This window comes from Schistocerca nitens, chromosome 8 (assembly GCF_023898315.1).
Source record: "Schistocerca nitens isolate TAMUIC-IGC-003100 chromosome 8, iqSchNite1.1, whole genome shotgun sequence".
Lineage (NCBI taxonomy): Eukaryota > Metazoa > Arthropoda > Insecta > Orthoptera > Acrididae > Schistocerca > Schistocerca nitens.
In genome coordinates this window covers 555,741,033-555,757,966 of record NC_064621.1, presented here as the reverse complement: position 1 = coordinate 555,757,966, position 16,934 = coordinate 555,741,033, and the positions used below count along the sequence as shown (strand labels likewise).

Here is a 16,934-nt window from a genome sequence, read left to right as displayed (position 1 = left end):
AATTCATCACTAACCTTTGCTCAACTCCAAGAGTTCGGTAGTAAACTGATAATCTTAATTTTACCTCTTTGTTTGAAGTACTGCATTTAGTTTTTCTATCAAACCATCATATTCAGTTGGTGAAGTTTTAGAACTTCCATCTGTTTTAGTACAAATTGTATTTTGAAATGAAACTTCCAAAATTCTTTTTGACTGTAGCTGCCACTTTCTCAATTTTTGTATTCAAGGCACTTGGTCTTTTATCTTGACTTAGTTTTCTAATTTTACTAGCAGGCAATATACCCAGGATTTCACAAGCTGTATCTACTTTTTTAATGGTTGCTGATAAGTCATTAAGTTCTGTATCTGAGGTTTCACTATCCTTTCTTTTGTGAATTACAAATATCTTAGAATAACATTTGGACACAATGATTTTCCAGTTATGAGATTGAAAAAAAAGGCCTCTTATTTTTAGAATAATGATCAAATGTTATTTCTTGCAAACCTTTTGTTATAGGGTTCTTATGTTTCTCAAAAGGGGTCCATGCAAGACTGACCAAAAAGGTGATGAAATTTTTTTAAAGTATTTCACTCCATGGTACTTGCATGATGATTTGACTTCTGGGCTGACTCATAAGTAAAACAACACTTTTTCTTCTTCACTGTGTAATCTTCGATTAAAGTAATGTCTTTATGGTACACTCCATACACACTTTTATGACAAGCTTCATTAATAATAACACCAACAGAACACTGAGACGCCATTGTTCAACTGCACACTTCAAGAACTTTTAGCTAAATAAGTGTGAGAAGACAATTGTTGGTATAAGGGGGAAGACAACAATCAGACTTGAATAAGCTTGCAGATGCAATTGTTAGCCTGCTGAAACAATTACCATGGAATTGTTTCAACAAATAATCATCAGCTAGTGTAATGTGGTGTGTTACATTATGCAATTGGTATACTTTATTTGATTAGCCTACCAGATATCGCAGATGTTAAAAATGTATTTTTGACTTGTGTTTGTAATCTTCTTTCCATAACTTCCAACAGAATCTCAAAGTTGAAATTTATACTGAAGTTTGGTATCATAAAGGTCTATTAACTGTGAAATTTTCAGATTTTTATCTGGTCCCCCAACAAAGATATTGCAGGTCACAAATTGGAAAAATAAAAAAAAAAAAAATAAAAAAAAAATAAAAAAAAAAACAATTTCTTAAAATAGTGTGTTTTTTAAGTGTAAGCTGCTCACCATTGATACTCTATAAAAAGTAACTATACTATACAGTGTAACACCAGAAAAAATATTAAAGCTGAGAAATTAATCTTTCTTTGGAAAACTACTGTTCAAAAATAGTTTTTTTTTTTTTAATTTGTGGCTGATAACTTTGAACTATTAAAAATTTATTAAAGAATACATTCAGCTAAGTGATAATTATGTTAATTTGTAGCCCAAAGTGTGCTGAACTAAATGCATTTTATCCTCCTCTCAAGACAGTGTCAATTCCGAACTGCTCTTCCAAGTCCCTTGCTGTTTCTGATAGAATTACAATATCATCAACAAACCTCAAAGTTTTTATTTCTTCTCTCTGAACTTTAATTCCCACTCCAAATTTGTCTTTGGTTTCCTTTACTGCTTGCTCAACACACAGATTGAATAACATCGGGCGGGGGGTGGGGTTGTAGGCTAAACCCTTGTCTCACTCCCTTCACACCCATTGTTTTCCCTTTCATGCCACTCATAACTACAGTCTGGTTTGTGTCCAAGTTGAAAACAGCCTTTCTGTCACTGTATTTAACCCCCACTACTTTCAGAATTTCAAAGAGAGTATTCCAGCCAACACTGTCAAAAGTTGTTTCCAAGTCCACAAATGCAATAAACATAGTCTTTCTTTACCTTGACCTATCCTCTATGGTACGTCGTATGGTTAGTATTGTTTCAAGTGTCCCCATATTTCTTCAAAATCCAAACTGATTTTCCTCAAGGTTGGTTTCTATCAGTTTTTCCATTCTTATATAAAGAATTTGTGACAGTATTTTGCAGCCAAAACTTATTAAACTGGTAATTCGATCATTTTCACACCTTTCAGTAACTACTTTCTTTGTAATTGGAATTATTACATTCTTTGTGAAGTCTGAAGGTATTTCGCCTGTCTCATACATTTTGCACACCACATGAAAGAGTTTTGTCACAGCTGGCTCTTCCAAGGCTGTCAGTAGTTCTGACTGGATGCCATGTATACCTGGGGCCTTGTTTCGACCAACGTTTTTCAGTGCTTTGTTACGTTCTTCTTGCAGTATATCATGACCTTTCAGTGCTCTGTCAAATTCTTCTTGCAGTATACTCTATGTCCCATTTTCCTCCTCCAGTTCTAAAGCAAAGACTTTGTCTCCCTTGTGTGGACCCATTACATATTTCTTACTAGTACAAATTTGAGAACTTCTGGGCACTATTGGGGGGCAAACAACAATGAATGAGGGTGGTTTGATATGTCCAGGGGGGGAGGGGGGGGGGAACCACCACAGTCTCCTTTGATGACGATGAGTTGGGTTGAGGGGGCACTCGACATCACGGTCATCAGCGCCCTGACAAAAAGTCAACATGAAATCTCATGGGTGGGGACGAAGGCTGTCCCCACATGCAGAGCAGTTTATAACGTACTAAAGTCTGCCGCCCTTCCCCACCAGTTCAGGGATGAGGCCTGATAGTTCACAAAGTTTCACCACTCTGTTAACACTGGTATCGGTATCTGTGAGTACGGTGGGCAGATCTCCAGCGAGACCAAGGGCTGCCCTAATACCAGTATACAGGACACACGTAGCCACAATATGTTGAACTGAAAGCGGCACGCCACAAACTTCACAGAAAGGTGGATCCTCCCCCTGGAGGAGGAAGCCATGTGTGAAAGGGCTATGCCCGACGCGCAGTCTGGTAAGCAAAACCTCCTTCCAGCGGCGAGGCTGACACGAAGTCCGCCAAGCTTTTGTGGTCGGTTTGAGCGACCGCAGTTTGTTGTCCGACACCTGCAACCATTCAGTCTCCCACTGACGCATGATACATCTGTCAGAAAACAAGATAATGGCGTGCAACAGGATGGGACATTGATGGACAGCACCATCCCAACATGCTTCCTTGGCAGCTTTATCATCCATGTCATAACCCTGTATCCCAACGTGGCCAGGTACCCAGCAAAAGATCACCATCTTGCCACGGCATTGGAGCCACTGTAAGCAGTCATGGATGAGCTGAATCAGTGGGTCTACCAGATACATTTGGTGAAGCACTTGCAGTGCACTAAGAGAGTCGGAACAGACAAGATAACTCGTACGGTGATGTCTGTGAACCCTCTCCAGTGCCATTAGAATGCAATATAACTCCACATCATAATTTGTAAATTGTTCTGGAAGATGCACTTTAAAAACTCTATCAGGGAAAACCACAGAACAACCAAGAGCATTACCCTGCTGGGAGCCATCTATAAAAATAACAATAAAACTATGGTACATACTTAAAATAGACGAAAACAAAGTTGTAAAAACCATATCTGGAGTACAATTTTTCGGGTACTGCATCAAGCTTAAAATCACTTTGGGCCTCTGAAGACCCCAAGGCGGCAGTGCATTCCATTCCTGGGTGTGTATTTTCATGCCCGAGAGATCCAGATCCTTGAGGCAGTACGCAGCATGTACACCAAATGGTTGGGTCGCTTGGGGCCGATTCCTGAACAGTCATTCGAAGGTGGGTCGGATCACTGAACTAAATGCCAATGACTGGGGTGATGCTGAGATTTTCAGCGTCTGTCGAGCCAAAAGGATATGTCGCCGAATCCAGAGTGGTGGTTCACCAGCCTCTGCACACAGACTCTGAACTGGGCTGGTCCGAAATGCTCCAGTCGATATCCGAATGCCCGCATGGTGGACAGCATCTAACATCCGGAGGTAGGAAGGACGGGCCGATCCATAGACCACGCTGCCATAGTCTAAGCATGATCGAACAAATGCCCTATAAAACTGTAGGAGGCACGACCTGTCAGCTCTCCATGTTTTTCCACCAAGGCATTTCAAAATGTTCAACAACCGGAAGCCCTTTGTTCGTAGGTCTTTCAGATGTGGGAGCCATGTTAATTTTGAGTCAAATAATAAACCCAAAAAGTATACTGCGTCTTGAAAAAGTAAAATATGGTCACCCATTGTACGCTCTAGTTGGTTAAAACTCCGACAAGCACAATTAAAATTGACACACACAGTCTTCTCAGGTGAGAACCGAAGATCAGTTGTCTGGGTCCACGTTTCCAGCCTCCTAATGGTCAGTTGTAGCTGCCTTGTTGTCATCATAAGATCAGAGGAAGAGTAGAAGATTGCAAAGTCATCCACAAACAAAGAGCATTTAACAGGGCTCCTGACTGTCGACGAAAAGCCATTGATAGCAATGGCGAACAATGTCACACTGAGGACACTGCCCTGGAGCACACCATTCTTCTGAAAATAGCAATCAGACATGGCATCGGCAATGCAATAACGAAAACATCGGTTCTCGAAAAAGGATTGGATCAGAAGCGGCAAGCATCCACGTAGTTCCCATTCATGAAGTTGGCGAAGGAGGTTGTACCGCCAAGTAGTGTAATATGCTTTTTCGAGGTCAAAAAAACACACAAACTAAATGGTTTCGGCGTAAGAAGGACTCCTGTATCGCCATCTCCAGTAGAATTAAGTTGTCAAGAGTGGAACGGTAATGCCTGAAACCACACTGGGAGCAGCTCAGGTAACCTCGGGACTCGAGCAGCTGGAGGAGGAGGCGGTTAACCATGCGTTCAAGAGTCTTACCCATACAACTAGTAAGGGCAACACTCCGATAACTATTAGGGGCACTACAGTCGTTACCTTGTTTCCAGAATGGAATTAAGATTGCCTCCTTCCAAGTCGTGGGGTACTGCCCATCAAACCAAATCTGATTGAAACAAGAGAGGAGCTGACCTTTCGCTTCAGGGCACAGATGACAAAGCATGGTATAATGGGTCTCATCAGGTCCTGGAGCAGTGTCTCTGGCTGCAGATAAAGCTGATTCCAGTTCCCACACGGAGAATGGAAGGTTGTAGACTTCTTCATTATGTGAGAAAAAACTGAGTGTCCTCATCTCTGCAGTCTGACAGAATACCTGAACAGCAAGCTTGTCTGGATGACTTAGTAACAGTAAAGAAGTGTTCAGCTAAAACGTGAGCGATCTCTTCTGGCATGTCCACCAAGACCCCATTGTTTGACAAGGCCGTAAGGGGATGTGGACTACCCTTGCCTGAAATACGTCTTATTGATTCCCAAAAGTGTGCAGCGGAAGTGGACCGATTAATGGAAGTTGTGAATACCCTCCACAAAGCTCTCTTCCGTTCTTTGATCACTCGCCTTACATGTGCTCTCGCAGACCTGAAGACATGAAGATTGACTGTAGTTGGACACCATTTGAAGTTCCGAAGAGCTGTCCGTCTGGCCCTGATTGCCAATCGACAGTCGTCATTCCACCAAGGTATAGGCCGTCGTCCGAGGTCGTTACTAGACCTGGGGATGGACTCTGCGGCAGCCCTTTGGATCTCATGAGTGATGTGGGCCATCGCCTCTTGTGCCCAATCCTTTCATTCAAAAATAGCCTGCCGACTGTACTGTAACCAATATGCCCTTTGTATCATCCACCTGCGTGGTCCCCTGCTGGTCACTGTCCTAGGCGGCAGATGAATCCACACTGGGAAGTGGTCACTAGAATGTTAATCTGGAGCCACTTCCCACTGAACTGAATCTGCAATAGCTGAGGAACGAAAGCAAAGATCAATAGCTCAAAAAGACCCTGTAGCTGTGGAAAACTGAGTCATCTGACCCACATTCAGAAGGCAGATATCCTCAGAATGGACGAGTCACTCGATCAGTTGACCCCTGGAGCAAGTAGTAGCCGAGTCCCACAGCACATTTTGGGCACTGAAGTCCCCCACACGAAGGAATGGGCGCGGGAGTGCCTGGAAGAGGTCTGCCAGTGCGTCCGCATCCAAAGCATCATGGGGTGGCAGGTACAAAGAACACACTGTGATAGCAAACGGTGAGAGAACTTTCACAGCAACTGCTTGGATGGTCGTGGTAAGAGAGACAGGAGAGGAGTGGTATCTGTCATCAAGGAAAATAGCCACTCCACCTTTAGCCCTGCCTACAGTAGATCATCTTGCCTGTATATGTGGTAGCCCCGTAATATAGGTGAGTCTGACTTTAAGATGCGTTTCTTGTAATCAGATGCAGAAAGGTTTATCCTGGACCAGTAGCTGCAATTCTTCCAAATGTGAGCGATATCCATTCAAATTTCACTGCAACACAGAAATCCCTATGGAAGCCGTTGGTTAGCGATGGTAGTTCTTTCCCTTCTCCCTCAGAGGTAGTGATTTACTGGGGAGGTCAGGGGGAACGTTAGCCGGTTCCGTGTTCTCTAGTTCCTTCAATTGGAAGTCCATATCTTCAAGAGCATATTCACCATCAGAAAGGGAGAGTGCTCGTTGATCCGAAGGTTTACGTACCGCTTTTTTGGACTTATGACTACTTTTAGAAGGATGTTTTTCTTTACTGACAGGAGGAGGAGGCTGCCTGGGTTGCTGGGATGGCTTAGGTGGCTTCTGAAGTTGGGGAGGGGTATGTGGCTTAGGTGGTAAGTCTACTGCTGATGGCTTCCAAGCGACATCAGTTACAAGTGGAGATTTTCCCCCACAGGTACAGCGGCAAGTGCATGTGCTTGTACTTGAATCCTTGGTCTGAGTTTGTGTGGAGGCATCACGCTTAGCGATTGGTGCCTCAATGGCTGATGTAAAAGAAGTAACAAAAACCAGTGGTTGCATGACTTTGTAAGCCTTTTAGCTTCATCATAGGGTATCCATCTCTGTACTTTCAACTCTTGAATTTTCTTTTCCTCATTGTAAACCCCACACTTTCTGCTCCACACTGGGTGATCCCCAGGGCAGTTAACACATTTCTGAGGAAGTGTACAAGAAGTTCCTGACTCGTGAGCGGAGCCTCCACAATTGCCACACGTAGCCTTCTCGTTACATCCCATAGTGGTACGGCCAAATCTTTCACATTTATAGCGTCGCATGGGGTTAGAAACAAAAGGGCGAACCTTAAGGCGGATATTGCCGGCAAGGATACGTTCCCGTAAATCAGGAGTACTAAATGTTAGAATAAACGTTGCCAATTTTTCCAATTGGCCATTGACTCTCCTCATATAATTCTGCACCTCCATGACGCCCACATGCTTCCACTATTCACGCAACTCTGTGGGGTCCATCTCCATTATATCGGAGCAGGTAACCACGCCCTTACTATAGTTAAGGGTGTTATGCAATTCAGCCTCGAATGGGTAGTCACTTAAGGCCTTACATCCCAGAAGCTTAGATATTGGGGTGGAATTTGCATTTTCAACCAAAAGTGTTCCATTACATAGTTGTTTGACACTTTTCAGAGACCCAGCAATACCTTCCAATGCCTTGTTAATATAGAAAGGGGATATGTTCTCAAAGCTTCCACCATTTCACTTGATTACAATGAGAGTGTTATGGCACACTAATGCCCTGTTACTATTACTCTGAGAATTCTTTTCGGGAGGACTGACCAACAGAGCTCTCTTTGAGGAGTGGGTGTAGGTGTTGCCTGACGGTACACCCATCCCGTCAGGAATAGTAGTTTCATGAGACAGTTCCATACGGATCCCATGAGACGCTAGGGAAACAACCGTTGACCCAGGCAGAGCCCTGCATACCTGAGCAAGCCTAATCCAACTGGGGTGTGGAAGGTGCCCCAGAGGTTGCTCGCTAAAGATTGTTTCACCTCAACAGCCATTCACTTCCTCAGCACGTAGCACACCTTGAGGTTGAGTTGTTTTTTTTTTTTTTGAGGTGGGCACCTTTCTCGCAGTCCAGGTGGTGAAGCCAAGACTCCTGTTCTCCGAAACACACAACATTCCGCTGCTGCGCCACACGGTGGTCGTTGAAGTATGACCAGAGCTTACAGTGACAGAGGACTGGCGGTGCTTACCAGTCCCCAGCTCAGGAACCCTAGGGTCGCCAAGCCCGTACTCAGCAAACAAATGCTAAGCCAGTGAAAAAGGTTCTGTCAAACTCTGCAAAATAATCATTCATTGCTACTATCACTTCCTCATTTGATGAAAATTTCTTCTCAGAAGGAAAAGTTTCAAGTCAGGGAATAGGAAGAAATCATTTGGAACTAAGTCTGATGAACATGGTGGCTGAGGAACCAATTCAAAGCCCAATTCATGCAATTTCGCTATTGTTATTGCAGATGTGAGGGGTGGTGCACTATTCTGGTGAACGAGCAATTTTTGCATGCCAGCCTTGGCCTTTTTTCAGCAAATGCAAATTTCAAACAAACCAGCAATTAAGTGTAATAGCGTACAATTATGTTTCTGCCTTTTTTCCAAGTAATCTATGAGAATTTTTCCTTGGGAATCCCAAAGAACAGTGTCCATCACCCTACCAGCCGGCAAAATGGTCTTTGCCTTCTTCAGTGCACTTTCACCAGCCTTTGTCCATTGTTTTGATGGCCATTCTGAGTGGTGTGTCATGATGGAGCCAGGTTTTATCAATAGTCACAAATCAGCACAAAAAGTTTTGAGACTGTGATTAAACATCGCCAGGCATTATGTTGAACTGTTGTGCCGGATGCACTTTAGGTACACTGTGAGCAATAACTGCATCCACCTCGCACACAGCTTCATTGTAGCCAATTCTCCACACAAGATATTACGCGCACACTCAGCTAAGATGCAATGCAGTCTCAGCAATCTCATGAATTTTTATTTGGTGGTCTTGCATTACCTTATATCATGGATCTTGTGCATGGTTTCCTTTGTGGGGACTTCAATTGGATGGCCAGAGTGCACTTCACCTTAAATGCTCGTCTGACCATATTTAAATTCATTAACCCAAAAGTAAACGGTCTTCAGAGATGGAACATGGTTTGCATGAGCTTCACCCAATCTTGTTTTGATTTGTGCAGCAGTCCAATTCTTCAAATGAAAATGTTTAAAAACAGCACAAAACTATAATTTCTCCACTTTCAATTGCAGTCAACACACAGACCAAATCAGACAGCTTTCAACAATGAACTTTGCACTGTGCACTACTGAATTCTTTATACAATCCATGGAATAATCAAGCTTACTAACCACGAAGGCACAACAAAAATGTTCTATTCTGTCGTGGAATTCTACAAGACTTATCAAACCATCCTCACACTGTACTTGCAAAGTTCCATTTTTCTATACTGTGGTTGCTTCTGAGCTAAAATGAGTGATAAAGCAATTCCTACTCCAATGTGGGCAGTGGCACTTTGTTATGTATGTTACATATAATAAAGCAATGTTGTGACAGAAGCAGGGCAATCACCAAGCACATTAGAAGTGACTACTGACCATATACAATACATTAAACTGTACTGGACACTTTAGTAGTGTCCATATAAGAAATGAAAAATCTTGAATAAGCTCATTTTGGAGCAATAATAGCATATAGCGTTTATTTATTATCATTAGTTTCACAAATTAGTACAATGGAGTGCTAAGCCCAATGATGAATCTATGTAAAATCTTTAATTAATAATAATAATGGTCTCATTTCACAAACACTGTCAGTGTAGTATTTTAACACGGAGAGAAGACCATTTAAATGCAAGTCACTAAGCAGTATACATACCTTTATCCTTTCTGCATTCTTGAATAATAGTATAAGGTCACAGAATTCATTTTTGCTGAAAAAGTGGTGCAACCTTTGCAGGAAAAATACTCCCCAGTTATCAACCTTCACTTGCTTCAAGCCCGTTTCAGTCATTTTGAACACATTTGAATATTAATGAAAACAATCCGAAAATATGTCACCTGAAATGAAGTTGAACCATGATAATTTTAACAGAAACATGTAAGTCCAAATGAAGTTTTAATACTTATGTAGCTGGTGCTATTCATAAAAATATTATGTAAAGGATAAACTATTACTCACCACTTTGAGAAGGCATTGACTCAAAAGATAGGCTGGGGGTGGGCAGGGGAGTGGGAGGGGGGGGGGGGGGCAGTGTGCGCATTTTCTATTTCCAAAGATCTTTGGGCCGAAAACTGAAATATTTAGCAGTCTTTTCATTGTGCCTATCTGCAACTCAATGCCTCCTTTCTGTGGTGAGTAGCACTTTATTCTTTTCATATTTATTATTATTATTCCATCCTGGACTTTCCATTGTATGATTCTATCTACATGTATATTGCTACAATAAAAAATTACTGGCAGCATTCCACACATTTATTTTCAAGCTGCCTAAATTTAATCCTCCATAAAAATTTCAGAGATGGAAATTTTTGGTCATATATCATAAAATTCCACTACAGTATGAAAAAAAGTACTTAAAAATGATGTCCAATCTATTTTTTATTTATTTATTTTTATTTTTTGTGCAGGACCACAGTAAGAATGTCACACTGCCATACAACATGTTGATACATGAATTGAATAACAACTTAATATATTAACAACAGCAATGCAGATCGGCAAGAAAGTACTTTGAAATTTTGAACAACACAAACAAAACGGGTATGATGATGGATGGCCCAACTCTTAAAAAACAAACCAGTTTCCACCTGGAACAATTTTGGAGAATTACAGATAGCTCACAAGATGCAAAAAAACTAACACCACTTATAATTATAGATGTTCTGTTACACTACATATTAACAAGTGAAATGTGGCAAATAATACGAAACACAATAAGCCTTACCACTCTACAATAAACGAAGTTAGGCAACCAAGAAGATACTAACAGGGAGTGATAAGAAAAAGTTTCCAATTTAGATCAAACATCTGGGTGGTTTCTGAAATTATATTTCAGAGACATATATCACAGTAAAGAATATCACACCAAGTGTCCTGTTGATTGGGTAGTTGCAATAGTGCAAATTGTAAAGTGAAATGTAATCCACTGGATTTGGTATAATGATGGTCAAGTATATTACATAACCATTTAGGTGGCAATTTTAACATCCCACTATGAACCTATGTGAGGTGGCAGATACATAAAGCCAGGACAAGCTACATATGTTTCTTGAAAATCAGCCAGGAATTTGGAACTATTTGAAGTGCAGCACAAATCAGGTGTCATTTTTACAACATTCATATGTATTCTTTATCCAGAAAGGAGGACAATGTGCACTGACAAGTGAGTTACATTTTTTTAATTTGGTCCTAGTGCAAGGCTTTTTCTTTATATTTTCGTGTTATTCACAGATGGCATCTTGCTGTGCTTTTCACAAGATTCACTCTTTGAGCGGCCATATACTGCTGTTATTGATGTTACAAAAGCACAGTCAACAGCACTATACACTGCTCTGTTCCTTTTGCAACAAGAACTATACTTCACCAGTGCAGAAATCAAAGCACATTTAGGTATAGCTCCATGTCACTTGCTCAATCACTGTACAAAGCGTCAATGCAAAATTGTACCCATTGTGGTCTTTGAAAGGCCCTAGAACTGAAGGCATGCCACTGCCTTCTTCCAAGCTGTATATCTCGTGTGAACCAGATGCAAACAGTGTAGATGATGAGTGGACAAAATGTTGTACACAGTTTTGGAAATAAAAAATAAATAAATAAAATAAAATATTCAAAATGTTAGCATCTTCTACAGTTGCATAGTCTAGTTGATTCTTATAGCAACAAGAAGGCTCTTGAGCTTATAGTCCCACCCACTCTCAATACTGTCATATCTCCTTATTCCACAGGACGCCATACAGGGACTGAAGGTACACAACTTACAGTTGAACTGAATGCTACCGACTCTCCCTGCCCCAAGCCATGACCTGGTTCAAAGTTAGGTACTTCGTGGTTAAACACACCAACAAAGTCATTATTTAGAAATCTGATCCACAATCACAAGTAAACACTGTAGTCAACCATCTAGTATGAATAATATTATTTCAAAGTGGAGCACCGAATTTATCTTTAGTTTTGAGAAACCTATACTTTTTTCTGTGTTATAAGCTGTCCCTTTTATGTCTCGCTGGGTTTGAACACAGGTAAATTATGTAAGTCATGTTTAAAGCCCCTCCCTCCTACAATTCTCCTGATTTGTAGATCACATCATGCAATAAAACTGTGTGCCCATATTTCGTCACTATTGAGAAGCATTACATGACCTGATGATGTCTGCTTACAATAGTGGCCAAAACAATGGTACACCGTTGTGCAACAACACTGTCTACAACCCATAAGAATTTTATGTGAATTTACTATTGACCACAAAAGCTTGAAGCTGTGCTGTTATGTAATTGCTCCATTTTTCAGTTTGGGTCACACATTCTTAACAGCCATTCTATATGTATAAATGACAAACAGAAGAGATTCAAACCTAGAACTTCAAGCATACATTCTCCAGCACCCACTATGACAGCAGCTAATCTTTCATTTCACTGCATTAACTCTGTTTTGATCAATCAAACAAAAATCAAGTGCTTCTTAGCAAATATTTACACACCAGTATCTGTGACTTAATGGATTATTTTAAGTCTACTCATCTAATAGTAACTTTCCTCACCAACAGGGGTCTTGTCAAATAAGAAGAAATTATGCAGAATCACACTTTTCAATCTTTACTATTGAAACTGTGTGAAAAATGTGACAGAGATGTATAAATGCTTAAGTGTCTTGCACTCAGTTGCATGTTGCAGGAGATTCTGACGCAGTCACTAAAATTTTCTAGTGATATCAGGACCAACCAAAGCAGTGTATAACACTAATGAGTGTACTCTTTGTGTCAACACCAGCAGCAAAACAGGAGGTACTGCTGATGTTACAGCCAAGCCGTGTGCAAGTCTTGTGATGACAGTGATAGCCATGTGCCATGTGGTTAATTTCTCCTTGCTGGAGGAAGAATACAGAATAATAACGAAAAATAACAACCTATACACACTGTCCCTCAAACAGTTAAAAATTATTGGATGTTGTTCCAAAAATAAACTTCACTTGGTAAAGCTACGTGAATGCCAAGCACCTCTTGTGTATCCTTGGCAAGTTGCCAAAAATTTTATCAATGTACCATATAAGTTATTATATTGTAATTCACTTATATCAGTTACAATCGATAAATTAAGATATAACACCTACCTACCCAAATTGGGCTATGTCAATCAACAGAACCTTAGCTGTTCAAGAATGATAGTCTCTGTCTCAAAATGTTGGTTGTGGACACACAGTAATCTGTAGTGGCACCAAAGGTCTAGGCTAGTTTGGCAGGTGGCAATATCAATGTCAGCTGGCAAAGTAAACTTGTGTGAATCTACATAGATTATAAAAATGTATGTATGCATATTCCACATCTGACCCCAACCACTCTCAACCAAACTTGGTACACATATCATTTACTATGTGGAAAGAAGCACTGTGTGGGTACAACCACCAATGTTCCACAGGGATGATTTGGGGGTGAAAACAGATTGAAATAGAAACGTAACTCAGGAAAGTCTGGAGCAATTTCAAACAAATTTGGTGCATACACGACTCATTTTACGTATAAAATTGCTGTGGGAATATGATACCCCTACTCCCCTAGGGATGAGGATGAGAAGAGGGTGAAATGTAAAAATGTTATAAAATGACTTGTTGGTATTTGTTTCATGTATTTAGTTGACTTGGAATACTTTAAAAATATGAAGTACAAAATCTGTCTCTCTTATTTGTGTTGCTCAGTGTGTTAACAAAGTCACAAGAAGAGCACTACACTGAGCCAATAATTTTGTCAATGTGTTTTAGAACATACTATCATGCCACACCACTGAATAGCATGGATTGTGTGTGCAATATGGGTAAAACTGTGGGTAAGAAGATAGTGCAAGATAAACAGTTGCCAAACACACTTGCCTTATTAACACAAAAATCTCATAAAAAAGTTCAAATACATGCAGAAAGGAATTTCCGGCGAAAAATAATGTTCACTAATGTAATGGAACTGGTCAATACTCTTCTTTTTTTCATCAAATATCAGAGATCCTGATAAACTATAATTTAGAAAACAATCAAAAGAGATAGAAATTGCGATTTTTTTTTTTTTATAATTTTGACGTAAATGTACGTCGATGAACCATAATGCTGGCATAAGATTAATACTCTTATGAGAAACATAAGCTGCCACCACCCTTCACAGAGGAATGGGGTACTTAAAACTCTAGTACATAGGGCGCGCACTATCTCTGACGCAGAGAGTCTACCCCAGGAACTGGAACATCTGAGAACTGTATTTCGAAAAAATGGGTACTCAGAGTGGCAGATTCAACGTGCTCTCCGCCCAACCACTGCAGCACAACCTGTTGAGATGGATGAAGTCACGAGGGAGGAGGTAGGTACTGCATTTATTCCATACACAGGCGCACTCTCGGGGAAAATCGCCCGCATTCTGAAGAAACACCGGGTCGGAACTGTGTTTTGTCCTCCGAATAAAACCCGTGCACTGGTGGGGAGCGCCAAAGATGACCTTGGTTTGAGGAAGGCCAGCTTGTACCAGATTCCGTGTCAATGTGGCAAGTCGTATATTGGTCAGACGATGCGTACCGTCGAGGATCGATGCCGTGAACACCAGAGGCAAACTCGACTGATGTATCCAGGCAAGTCGGCGGTCGCTGAACATTGTTTGTCGGAAAATCACGCTATGGAGTATGACCGCACAAGGATTCTGGTACAGACGTCGAGATACTGTGACAGCGTTGTTAGAGAGGCCATCGAAATTCGCACCAATGACGACCTCATAAACTGTGACTGTGGCTATAATCTTAGCAAGGCTTGGGAACCAGCGATTGGGTTAATCAAGAGTATATCGAGCAAACGTATAGTTGTGACGACCACGGCGGACAGAGCCATCACACCGATGTCATCTCAGATGCCGTCGCAATCTGTTACACCGTGCGACCGTGGCGTGGACGGTGGAGGGAGCGCGCCACAGGCGGAGGGTATTTAAATCGGCCGCCGCCGCGACCGAGCCCAGTTCCCTCTGAGCAGCCATAGCGTACGGATCTCCGTGCCGGCACGTTCACAGGAGCTCAGTCCGTCAGTTCACCTGATGATGGCGACATGTATGATCGCTGAAATATTGTGCCCGTTGGACACTATAGACCGGCAGCACACCTGTGGATATTTTGATGATTATTTTTGTATTTCTAATGTACTTGTAGCCTAATGGAAATAACAACACTGCAATTAGACACTGTTACTCTGTATGGTTCTAAAGCGAGTGGACAGGTCACACTGCTTGCTGATACATATACAGGGTGTTTATAAATGAATATCGGGGTGTTAATGCTTTATAACATTTATTACATTAAACTTACAGTTATAAATGATACGTCAAATGAAAGAGCAACTCAAACAGTTGTGTTTGGCACCAGTGCACATGCACAGTGCGCAATGTTTCCGCTGCAATTGATAGAACTTCTCTGTACCCAAGGGCTTGATAGGCCGCAAGGGGGCCAATGACAGGGCTTGTTTTGCATGGCCTCCACATTTACCTATCCTAATGCCATGCGATTTTTTCCTCTGGGGCTTCATCAAGGATAGTGTGTACGTGCCTCCACTACCAGCAGACCCCCTGAATTAAGAAACCGGATTGAAGCAGCTGTTGCTACAATCACTGAAGACACGCTTATCAATGTTTGGGAAGAACTCGGCTATAGACTTCATGTGTACCGTGTCACAAATGGTGCTCACATTGAACATTTATAAGGTTCTCGGTAAAACTGAGTTGCTCTTTCATTTGACATATCATTTATAACTGTAAGTTTAATATAATAAATATTATAAAGCATTAAAATCCCGATATTCATTTACAAAAACACCCTGTACAAGAAAACTGAGTTTAATTCACTGTAACACTAATCACTGGTTTGTAATTGTTTAAATTGAATTAATGAACATCTGGGCAACAGTAATATCTCACACTATGTATCACATAAACTTCCAGGAAAAAACTTCACAAAATAAATCAAATTTTGTTTCATGTAAGTTTAAAGACATTTGCAAACTAACTAAATTCTGAGTGCAGATCACTTACAAATAACCATGGTAAGGTCTTAGATTTCAGATTAGTTGCCTAACATGTAATATTCAAATTCCTCAAGTTGAAAATATTTCAGAGTATTTGCTAGTGACACAAGAGACAATTGCTAGTCTGCAGCTCAGCACTTAGAAAAACTTTGACATACTTGAGACACGACCTACTGCCATTCATAAGTAATGCCTCTCCAAGGATTCAAAGCCAACTGCTCCATTTATCTGAATAATGTGGCCCGTGCAAGATAGCTGTCACCTATTTAACCCTATCACACCAGTGAACTTCTACAGAAGTCTGGAGGGACTGTGCCACTCAGCTGGTGAACTGCTGCAGAAGTCAATAGCCACCAATGCCACTCAGCTGGACGACTGCTGTACCAGATTTACCTATCTTGGTATTTCTCTGCTTCACTACACTCAGTTTTTGTGGAAGTTTGACCTATGTGGCATCTAGTGGCTGTCTTGGAAGACTGTAGTTAACAATAGTATCACCAGATGACAGTTGTATTCAGTTTCAAAGTGCAGTTCACATAGTAGAAAGCACAGGGACCAACAGTTCAATATGTTAAAGAAGTAACTCTCATTAAATTACATCATATGATTGGATCACCAACTTCTACTTCTGAAATTATGAGAGTCACACATTCTCTCAAGAATAAAAGCTGTTCTGGTTTCTGTTTCAGATAGAGTACAAAAGATTTGTTCCCATGTAATAAGTCCAGTGTTGTCAGAAATATGTAATGCATCACCAAGTCAAGGCATTTTTCCAGAGAGACTAAAATATGCCTTTGTTAAACCCCTCTTTAAGAAAAGCGATAAGAGAAATGTCAGTAACTATCAACCTA

General features: G+C 41.0%; 1 protein-coding gene across 2 annotated transcripts in view; it reads right to left on the bottom strand.

The window, feature by feature from the left end:
- The window catches only part of LOC126198738 (uncharacterized), a 110,629-nt gene that overhangs the window by 88,093 nt on the left and 5,602 nt on the right, over nucleotides 1-16,934 (bottom strand). For both annotated transcript variants that reach the window (XM_049935276.1, XM_049935275.1), the window contains exon 2: nucleotides 9,709-9,890. In XM_049935276.1, the coding sequence (XP_049791233.1) occupies nucleotides 9,709-9,843 (135 nt within the window). In that variant the 5' untranslated portion in view covers nucleotides 9,844-9,890. The remainder of the gene's footprint in view (nucleotides 1-9,708; nucleotides 9,891-16,934) is intronic.